The sequence below is a fragment of the Botryllus schlosseri genome, chromosome 14 (genome assembly GCF_051294905.1).
Source record: "Botryllus schlosseri isolate E-star chromosome 14, Bs_hap1, whole genome shotgun sequence".
NCBI classification, from domain to species: Eukaryota; Metazoa; Chordata; class Ascidiacea; order Stolidobranchia; family Styelidae; genus Botryllus; species Botryllus schlosseri.
Genome location: NC_137249.1, coordinates 17337236 through 17348646, shown reverse-complemented (window position 1 = coordinate 17348646; position 11411 = coordinate 17337236). Strand labels below are relative to the sequence as shown.

At 39.2% G+C, this 11411-nt stretch overlaps 1 protein-coding gene across 1 annotated transcript; it reads right to left on the bottom strand.

Annotated features, from left to right (window-relative positions):
- Positions 1 to 2992: 2992 nt before the first annotated feature.
- On the bottom strand, positions 2993 to 11140 carry LOC145456431 (uncharacterized). The gene is made up of 7 exons (XM_080334552.1): positions 10971 to 11140; positions 10132 to 10333; positions 9927 to 10048; positions 8905 to 9091; positions 8681 to 8844; positions 3723 to 3836; positions 2993 to 3171 (listed from the first exon to the last, which is right to left on the bottom strand). The coding sequence occupies exons 1-7, from the start codon at positions 11041 to 11043 to the stop codon at positions 3062 to 3064; spliced, it is 972 nt and encodes a 323-aa protein (XP_080190678.1). The 5' UTR covers positions 11044 to 11140; the 3' UTR covers positions 2993 to 3061.
- Between the last annotated feature and the right edge of the window lie 271 nt (positions 11141 to 11411).

The following is an 11411-nucleotide window of genomic DNA, read 5'->3' as shown; positions in this document are numbered from 1 at the left end:
TTTGAAATCGTAGAAGGCTTGCGACCTCGGTTGCTCGAATCGCAACATACGATGCGTAATGCTAAGCTACGTGGGTGGAAAACATGCGGAGCGGAGTAACCAACCTCCAGCATTGCTATAAAGTGCTATGCAATCGAAATTTCATGCTGGTGACGTCATATTTTGTGATACGATTGTTGATATAGCCTACAATCTCTATACTATAGTTGCTGACGAGTTTCAGCCGAAAATAGTCGGGTTCATTTCTATGAATATCCTATTCAATTGCAGTAGCAATGGCTGAAAATACCAGATTATCTTTATGTGGCGTAAATCTGGCATTATTGTCTTCCTGCTTGCATATTAGAACTTCCCATCATTCATACTTGAACTCATACAATGTCATATAATTAGGGTTGCCGCCCTCTTTTTTGTAAAGTTTGGTCAAATGTAGGTGAAAATTCAACTGAGATATAGGAAATCAGTACTGAAATAACGGTCCGGCGGGTCTTTCGGGAATTGTACCAGAAAGACAGCCTTTTTTCAGTCAACCGCAGCTACAAACTCGGAATAAATTTACCATTTTTTACGGATTTTACTCCGGTATTGTAAGTCTGAAATTTTTTAAAAATTGTCCTCTTTTCACATTCCCGAAATATGGCAACCCTGGTCATAATGCGCGGTGATACGCGACTATAGATTCAGAAACGAGCCATTCCGTTATTCGATTTTGCCCAGCCTTTATAGACAGAATTGGACAACTACAAAAATTTCAGCTTTTCCGAATTAGATTAGAATTAGAGCTACAGTTTTCACAAATTTGAATTAGAGCTACACAATTTTTTTCAAATTAGATTAGAGTTCGAGCTACACAGCTGCAGCATTTTCCAAATTAGATTAGAGTTAGTGATACACGGTTTTTTTTTTCAAATTAAATTAGAATTAGAATTACTGAATTAGCAAAAACTTGGAAATTTAATGAAATTATGAATGAGAAATAAATACATCAGCAAAAAGTTCAGTGCATATCAAACCTCATTGCATTCCCACAACCATGAGAATAGTTCTGGTTGACGTCTGTACAGGGGTCTTCAAAAATGACTTTTTTTCTCAAATCGTACTGGCTACTTTATAAAATTGTTGAGTTACCTAATTTAAGCCTACACACCAAATTCGGTTCAATTCCAACCAGTAACCGCATTGCTAAGGAGAAGAAAGTTTCTATTTATTATAAAAAAATAAATAACAAAAAATTTGAAAATTTTCAGTTGACCCCATGAAAGTGTTAGGTTGTCTATAGAAACGATGTTCACCAAATTTTGTTCAATTCCAACCAGTGGAAGCGGAGTTATTGCCGTCGAAAAATTTGGAATATGAATAAAATAGTATTTACGGTGACCAATTCTTTAATTATTTATTATAGTGGTGCCCCACCGTAAATATACTATTTTATTCAAATCCAAATTTTTCGACGGCAATAACTCCTAAAGTATAGCGACTGCTACAGGTCTCGCATGATTTGCTGTGTCATACTGGCTTAAGACCGACAGAGTGAAATTGAATACCTTTGAACGGACGTAATTGATTGCATGGCGCTAATACTAAAACATCAGAAGAGTTATCAAAAGATATACGACAGGCCTGAATCACCTGAAATCGGTGCCATTACAGAACAGATTCTATGACAGCCTTCAATCGTATTAATTTGTGAAATAGTTCGTCGTCACCGAGGTTGCGTATTCAATTGCTCGCGCGCGCGTTGGTGAATATAGTGAATCGTTGATACTGGAGCGAGATCGAGCAATCGCTAATTAACCGCTGGACTCGCTGGCAAGCTTACGCGCACTTATACGCGTAAATTCGTCAACACGATGAAGCTTGTCCTATTCATGTATTATGAGCATGAGCATTTACGCATGTAGGCTGGTTAACGGTAATAAATTGATGCTAACTTAGTAAATTTGAAACAATTTCAAACCCCTCCATTTTTATTCAAACCCCTCCCTTTTTCATCTGGCTACCCCATGTAAAAATAAAAGTCGGTGCCTATGTTTATGATAATGATATTTCTTGTTGCATTTGTAGGCCTACTACTTTAATAAAATATCTTGTTTTGTGGTGACCATGCCCCTCAGGCTCACCCATGAGCACGTGATCACGGCGTTGTACTAACGTAAAGTTTTAAAAACATGGTTGCTCAACTGTGTTGCCTATTTTGTCTCGATACTGCATCTTGCATTTTGAAAAGTGACCTGTGACACGTTTTGAGTTGGCGACCCCTGCACTATACAGTTCTTCTGCGTGGCTAAAACCTATTTCCGGTGGAACTGATGTTGCATTCATGCCTATACGAGTTCTCGAGCAGCAGCAGCATTGGGATGTGGAAAACGATTTTCTCTTATCCAGTAACTCAAAACATCACAGCCCATGCTATCACTCTCTGCTGCGAAATATCTTTCCACTTCCTCCTATAATATATTTTCTTTGGTAAGATCTGAAGCAATCATGCTCTTTTTTGGTGTAGTTGAGGGCATGAAAGTGAACAAGTCTGTGATTACTATCTCTTTTTCTTTGCTGCTGTTCTGTTTGTGATTGAAACTAGAATGTTGTTCGCAGACCACAAGCTACTATGCCAGCATGGCTATTATTCGTCTCACAATAACTGCTATGACTGTGCGGTAGCCTATAAGTAATGCGATGGCATATTGGCACTGTATTTCCTTGCGCGAGAGGAATATTCTTGTTAACTCGCTGAAAAATGCCGCGGACAAATCAAATAGGCATTTTCAGAAAAACAATAAATTAGATTAGAACTAATATTATAGACCGTAGGAACAATTCACAACTTAAATTAAAATTAGATTACTGGCATTTCGCTCTAATTTAGTAAAATTACACAACTAGAATTATTTAGTTGTCCAAGTCTGTTTATCGAGACCCCCTATATATAGTAGCCTAATGCAGCGTCGCGCCTTGTTTGGACGGATGAGAAAGCTGGGCTGATTCGACAAGATTTCGCTGAGATTGTCTTTAATGGTGTACGAACAAGAAGGTCATGTTATGAAACGGGACGTCAGCAATCTCAGCAAGTACGGCATGTGCGTTTGCAGTAGAGGCTCACGAATCCGTAACGGCAGTCTTGCGGACCATAAAGATTTTGGCACATGTACGGCGATTTGTCGACGCAGTCTCCTGTTAAAATGTAGGTAATGAATAGTCTGGTTTCTAAATCGACATGCGACAGAACGGTTCGATTCTTGGCAGCGGCAAGTTTCGAACTGCCGGAGGTTTATATGGCCTCATCCGCCTCTATCTCGCTGTTCTTACCCGACGTTTGGAATGTTAGATTGTGAGACCGTACTTGAACGTTTTGACGCCCTCCTATCTGTTTATTACATCGCTTTGCACATTGTGCGTTTAGACCAGATAAAATTATAGAACCGTCCACCAGGTGTGATGTGGGATCAAATATGAACCGAAGAGTGTGTTCGGCAAAATCACCATTAGTATACATATATGTGTCACAGGCCCACTTGAATGGAGATCCACCACTAGAACGATATACGCCGGCGTAAAGCTACTATCCTGTTTTCAAGTCATACGGCAATATACATGGTGAACACGCAATTGCACATATATTCGTTTCGTCGTTTCTGCAGTGCTTGAGTGGAACAAATGTACCATGTAACGCGAGCAGTTTGATAACCTTAGTAAACAATGCACAATATAATATGTACGCTCACTTTTTTCACACAGTTTCCCACCATATCCATTCCTGCAGAAGCATTTGTATCCGGGGTCAGCATCAGTTGTCTTACATTTGCCACCATTCTGACATGGATTCGGCGTACATTTATCTGTAAGGATATAATGCCCGTTCAATGTCACATTAAATATTATTTGGTATTTTTCCTCCATATCTATATTGCATTGCTCTTTCTGGGAATGCTGTGGTTCGATCATGACTTCAAAGATATGTAATTTCACTAACATGTGTATGTGTAGCTATCAGAGTTGGATCAATTGTAATTTGTAATTGAGCTGAATGTAATTAATTACATTTTTCAATGTAATTGTAATGTAATTGTAATTGAAGCATTTTTATTTTGTGTAATTGTAATTGTAATTGTAATTTGACAAAAATTTTGATCAATTACAATTTCAATTACATTAAATTGCTATTGAGACCTGACAAGCACAACATAAAATAATTGACTTATAATCAGGCCGTGTTATTTTTGGCATATGCCAAAACTGCCAAAAATAACTTATTTTTGGCATTTTTCGATTTTTATTTTTGGCAGTTTTGGCATCGTCCTCTAAACAGATAGTTTCTGCCTCGAATTAGTCACAAAAACGCTTTATTTGGGCTAGTTTGTCAAAAGACACCACAAAATGTGCAGCATCCGCGTATAATCAGTGCCAACAAACAATAAGAAAAAACCTAACGATTTCATAGATTAATAATATCAAACGAAACCACAAAATGTGCAGTATCCATCGGAATCGGTGCCAAGAAGCAAAAAAAAAAAAGCTTAACAAACACGCTTAACAGCTGATTGTTACAGCTGTTGAATAGACTTAAATCGTTTGCACTGTAACAGTGCTTCCAATCTCAGTTCAGCTAAGTTTCTCCTAAATTCTTTTCTCGCCCAGCGAATCTGGGAAATATCGGCTTCAACAGTAGCCGTTGAGGAAAAGAATGTTGCCAGTCATCCACAAAAGGTTTTCAGAGCTTCAAAATCTTTGGAGGGCCGAACCGGCTTCCATGCACCATGAAAAGAGATCACTTCGCCAGTGCCATCGATCTCATCGCGGAAGAATTTTCTTCCCGATCCTTTTCCAGGAGTTTCATGTGTTGTCTCTCAACACATTCTATTTAGTATCCCGACTATCATTTCTCCTTCAGTCTACCGATATATATTCGGAGGACTTTTGTCACTTCAGGTCGCTTTAATATTACCAACTCGCATGGAAGAGTCCTGGGAAGGTTAGCTTGTTTAAGAACATTGACGCAACAAGACTGTCTGTCAAAACGAGACTATGCAGCTCAGAAATAGCCAGACAGTTTTTTGCGTCACAATGTTCAACTCGATCACAATGCAAAAATTGTGGTTGATTTTGGGGGTTCCAGTTCCATGAGCAGAATATAATTTAGATTTTAATAATCAGTACTGCGGCAGCTTCTCATTGATACCCGTTTATCAAATTTAGTGCTCGACAAGCTGGTCAAAAATGGTTGTAAAATTACTTTTGGACAAATAGAAAGTATGATGTTAACCAAATGCAGTCAGCCGTTCAATCTCGCTGTGCCCACACCATTTAGGACACCATGCTTTCACCCCTAATGGGTGGGCTGGACCCAGATTAAGAAACCTGCCTTTCACAAACGCTCTTCTCGCTTGTAACGAGGTCCTGCTAACACAACACCATGAACGAAATACACTATTTGGCAGGCCGTGTTATTTTTGGCATATGCCAAAAATTGCTTATTTTTGGCATTTTCAAATTTTTATTTTTGGCAGTTTTGGCATTTGGCTCCTGAAATGCCAAAAATAACACGGCCTGCTTATAATGCATTCTCTTTAAATGTCGACAAGGAATTTGGTGGATCCATTCGCGGAAGCCCTTGACTGCGCCCTTGCGGGCGAAGTTTTTTATTTTTACCGCTATGCTGGCCTCGGCTGCCATTGTATACAATTATTAGATTACTTACCAACGGATGGATTCGCAACACGTGACTCACGATTGAATACGCCGAGAAGCGAACTGCTGAGCCGGCTAAAAGCAGCAGAATTGATAGTCCCATAGCTGGCGATCCAAGCGTCGAAATTTGATATGTATGGTCCTAATCGAAAGCTAGTGTCGCACTGATTCCGCAATAAAAGTATATTTCCAGGCAATGATACCATCCCAAAATAGTCGTGAAAGTCTGGGAATCGGCATTGTTCTGAACAATCGCAGGGCGTAATTGGTCATTGTTGTTGTCATGCTGCTGCGGCGCTCTCACTTTTCAGAACAGTCGGCCTTAAACGGCTATTTTGGAGCAGTTACATTGCCCTGACGAGATTTTAATTTGTATTTTCGGAATTAGTGCATCAATAGCTAACGATAAAGACAAGATGCATCAAATTTGGACGCTTGGATCGCCAGCTCTAGGACTACAAAGTTTGCTGCTTTTAGCCGGCTCTGCGGTACGTTTGTCGGTGCATTCATCCGTGACTCACGTCTTGCGCATCTATCCGTGGGTTGGCAATCTACAATACGATTTCAGATCACGATGCTGCATCGTTACTTCGTCTGGCTAACTAACCAGACCACTGGATATTATATAACGTCTTATCTGACAAAGCACGGTTTTGTTTTTACTCCTCATCCTAATTCCTACGTCCCTCGATAAAAATAATAATGTTTCTTTAATTATATACTATATACGGAAATCCAACACGTGCATATATTATATTACTTTTTTCAACGACATACTGCATACTGGAATAGTTCGAAAACGTTTTTTCTTTTTATTAATTAACGGGTATTTGCGTATCATGAATGAAACATGAATACTTGAATTGTTGTTAATTACGACGCTACGGTTGTCAGCACGGTTGAATTTATTGTTATTCAATTACATGTTCAACAGCAGCAATTGTAATTGTAATTGTAATGTAATTGAAGCATGCAAGGAGTAATTGTAATTGTAATTGTTATTTGATATTTCTAGCATGGAGTAATCGTAATTGGAATGTAATTGAAACATGCATGAAAGTAATTGTAATTGTAATTGTAATTGAACTGAAATAATGTAATTGATCCAACTCTGGTAGCTATACTTGCTCGACTCGAATCGTTAGAAATTAATGCTCGATTCATATTCCAGTAGCCTATACTCGAATCATTTTGCCCAGCCCTGGAGGTTACAGTGGCACCGGTGTTGCCAGGGGCAAAGGTCTATCTCGCGCTATGCTATCGGGATTTTGCAATTCTTGACATCTTGACAAATATTGATACATCTGACCCCTTGAAATGTTTCAAGGCTATTAATAGTAGGTTTACCATATTTTAGAAATCTGAATTTTCAGACTTGCAAAACCGGAGAAGAATTCTCAAAAAATGGTAATTTTTTCCCACTGTGTGGTCAGTTGACTACAAAAAAAGTCAACTTTCCACTCAGCACGCATCTAAGTTAGGGTTACCATAATTTTGTGAAACAAATTCCTGATACTCTTTAGCGCCCACTAGCGGATTTTAAAATGAGGTGTAACACATTGACCATCAATATGACGTCACACTAGCAAAGCAATGCCCATCGACTGTATAAGTGTATATACCACGGGCGGCCAACCTTTTCGGCCAAAGGGCCACATGAGATTTACGAACCATTGCGCGGGCCACTTGTAGTTAATAACCATGTGTTAGGTAACGGCGAAAACAATACTTATAACTCGCCCAAATCGATTGCAATTGTATCATGAAAAGTCAGTGTGCAGTGCACTCAGGTCCCAACCGCTGCGAAAATTTCTAAAAGTTTATGAACGTATTCGGTCAATAATAATGTCACTTGCATATATTGCAAGTCGAATCTATATACCGCTAGGCTCATTTGGCAAGGACCTGATTAATCGGTTCTTGGGCATATAAATATCTAATATTTCGGGCTTCGGCAAATATGCGTCTAACATTTTGCGCAAAGGTTTTATCGCCAACGATCTTTCTGCCATTGCATAGACTAGAACATGTTGGACGACAAGTTCTTTCATAATTTCGAATATAGTCATACTCCATTCTGTAAATTGAGCGTATATTTTAATTTTAATCTTCAGCTGGGTACCAATACTAAAACAAAGAAATCGAGTGACAATAAATCGCGAGAAGTTCTAAGAAAAATATCAAGTCAAATAAATCGGCCACGAAATATCATACTGTTTGGTCATATACGAAGATCTACGGAAAATGTGGCTGGCCCCTAGCTACGTCAATGCGTCGGAACTGATATTTTAGCCATCAACATCATACATTCCGTGGTCAGACTAATCGAATTTTTAGTTTGTCTCGCCTGTTCACAATAAATTACCTGGCTAATTAATTTTTCGTGTTATAACTAATTTCGAGAATTAAGGTCGCGGGCCACTCAAAACCTTCTCGCGGGCCATTTGGCGCGCGGGCCACGGGTTGGCCGCCCCTGGTATACACTATACAGGAATGGAGTGGAACATAGTGGTGCCTGGTGCCCATAATAATATCATTATACGTTGCATTAACTCGCGTGCGGCGCGAAAAAACAATTTTGAATAGCATACATCTGCTTGAAAATTATATTATTTATGTTGATTTACGAAAATCTTTTGAGTCTGCTACAAGCCTTCAAAATTCCGGACATTTGGGTATATTTTAGAAATTCCTCCCGGACGCAGATTTTTCAGTGAAATTCCGGACATGTCCGGGAAATTCCGGACGTATGGCAACCCTAATCTAAGTCGCATTTTGCTATGTGACCAAAATTCTCAAAAAAGGGGACAAAATCTCGAAAAAGAGGACAAAAGGGCGTCCTCCGAGGACACTATCAAAAAAGGCCAAAAATAGGACAAATCCTCTTAAAAGAGGACGTATGGTAACCCTAATTAATAGCAGATGCTGATTGTAGTACCAAATATTAGGCGATCAAAAGTTATTGCGTACAGTACCAATATATCATCCACCTTACCGAGACATTGTTGGTAAGCCGCCCATATGGGCCCGTCTTGTCTGGTAGCTTTTGTGAAAAGATCCGGAAAACTATCTCTCCATGATCCTGATCTTGGACATAATCGTTCTGAGTACAATAATTGAAAGAGATTTCGCTGCTCATACGGAAACTCTGGAGTATATCTGAAATCATATTAAAAATAGAGCTTCGCTATTTCAATCATAATGAAATATGAACTTTACCGGCAGAATGTATAATGGTCTTCGAGAAAGGTGATAATGCTTTGCCCGTCCACTTTGCGAAGCGAAGGGTACTGACTCACGTATTTTCTTGACTTAGTCTCGATGCATCTCGGCAGTCGACTCTTACTTCCATAACTACCATAACCATCATTCCTTACCTCTCGTTTGACCGGGTTACTGGACGAGCCTTAAATTCCGATATAGGATTATATTATTGAGACATCCTGCAGTCGAAGTTATCATTCTGTTACGTTGTTTGCTAAGTGGTAGGCCTATATACGAGTGCATGTGTTCCTTGCAGTTAACCATACAAACGACCAAATGCCGGAGAAACTGATTATATTATTGACTATATAAATGTTAGCATCTCTATCTTTATGATCGGCAATTATTTCGCTGTAAACTTGTTTCAATCGAAAATGAAAATAATGTCCATTTTGGACGAAAGACATGCAAAGGGCTGAGATTTAAATTTGAGTATATCCTATACAGAGAGAAAATCCAATATAACATTTGCTGTCACCTAGTGACTGACCTATTCGAAATATTTTATAATTATGACGTTTCAAGTTTCTGTGGCTGTATAGCCCCAATTATATAATTTAAGGGTAGTGAGGCTATGTACCCTCGTTATCATTTCATTCGATATTCCGATAATAAAAATGTTAAATTGGAACTGAGAAAACATTTACATTATTATGAATGCTATGCTTTAGGACCACTCAGTGTGTCAAGTCTATTCGGCACCAGACCATTAACGCTCGAAGGTCAAATTCGACCAACACGCGGTAGCCATTTTTTAACAAGGTTATATAGGGCTGGCATTATCCATATCGTTTTGACAGCACACTTCGCGATGTTGCATGTTGGCCTAAACTTGATAATATATCATGGAGCGAAAACCGGTGCCGAAAAGTCTCGCTAAAATTGCAAGTTTTGGTTATACTGATCATCAAAGCGAAAGGAATCGAAAATTGAATGCAAAGATGGCGGAGGGCTAGAAGTTCCACCAGGTAATTTACCATCAAAGCAGTCTCCAGACCATTTGCATATGCACTGAGCCGTAGCCTTGTAAAGATCTGACTCGTCATCGATCAGGAAGTTCAAGGCATAAATCCAACATGAAGGATTATCTCTGGAGTCCCTGAAAGAAACCACCTAGCATCGTTAAATATAGTCTATGTAGATTGCAAGGTATGTCTTGCTGATCAAGATCGATCTACTTACGTGCAAACCGTTGATTTGATATTATTGTACCAGTTACTGTCGCGTATTACATAGTCGACAACGCTTTGTAGGGAATCGAAAGCTCCTCTGGACGACCTGATAAGATTTGAGCACGATCCGAAGAATTCAGACAATTTTGAAGCAACCTCGGGCGCCGTAGGGGTGCTTCTCTTTCGTCTACGGGCGCCGTGAGGTGAGCATCCTAAATCGTATAAATAAAGACTTTTCCTGCCTGGATAGTCCTGGGATGTTGCTTTAGACTTATATGATCAAAATCCCGAGGGATAAATGAAAATCTATGAACTGTAGCTTAAAATTACTACAAGGACTGCGCATCGTGGATCTTTCTCCATTGCGAAAACTGGAGTTACTTGATGGCTGTAGAGTGGGCGACGCCATTTTCTATAGTGAGGATACCACTTGGAGGCCGATACAATGGTTTATTGTGGAAAAATAGAGAACTCCTCAAACCAAGGGTTCCACAAATGTAAGTGTGTATAGGGTAGGATAAGGGGCTAAGAAGAGGAGTTTCGAGTTGGATTACAACTGCTTTTATTCATTCTATTGTTTCTTACAAAGTTAACACGATCCTATTGTTATTTTTTTTTGCAAATTGAGTTTTTGATTGCTTGCTTGTATCCCATAGGAAGTAGAAATACATTACGGGGGCTACAATCGCTCCAGTTTAAGAAATTCTGCTCTATTCACACATTCGGGCCTACAGTTATAACATATTCCTATAGGCCTAGGCTATATAGGCCCACGCGAATACCATGTTCATTTTACAAAGCATTCAGACGATTGCAGCAATAGCACTGAAGAACCAAAAGCATTATTACCGTCTGATATGTCGAGTGCAATCAGCAACAAAAGGCCCAATACAAAGCTGTACTTCCCTCTCATGACACCCATCTCCAACAGATACCAAAGGTTTAATCCGAATTCTATTTTCTCGCTTATTTATCTTCAAATCACGCTGCTAATATTTCTCATTTGTCGATCTTGGATTTCCAGATGATATATGCGTTAGTATACTGCTTCGGGCGCTTAACAGTAAGCGGATTACCGTGGCTGTTGTGAACAATTCAGGCAAATATTTAGAACGCTTCCGATATTCAATTATATTTGATTTTATCGCTGGGAAACTGTCAATTCCAACTCATTATACTCATTTTTCGCGTTATATACTTCGGAATCGGATGTATAATGGAGGGTAGCTGCGAAATATTAGGAAATTATAGCCAAATTGATTGCCACCTGTCTTGAAACTGAGTGTAGCT

Excerpts from the sequence above, each read along its gene's own strand:
- LOC145456431 (XM_080334552.1), bottom strand. The coding sequence starts at position 11,043 with ATGGGTGTCATGAGAGGGAAGTACAGCTTTGTATTGGGCCTTTTGTTG. Across the intron at positions 3,837-8,680 it reads GGCTTACCAACAATGTCTCG|ATAAATGTACGCCGAATCCA; the intron begins GTAAGGTGGATG and ends ATATCCTTACAG. Across the intron at positions 3,172-3,722 it reads TGGGAAACTGTGTGAAAAAA|GAGACTGCGTCGACAAATCG; the intron begins GTGAGCGTACAT and ends ACATTTTAACAG.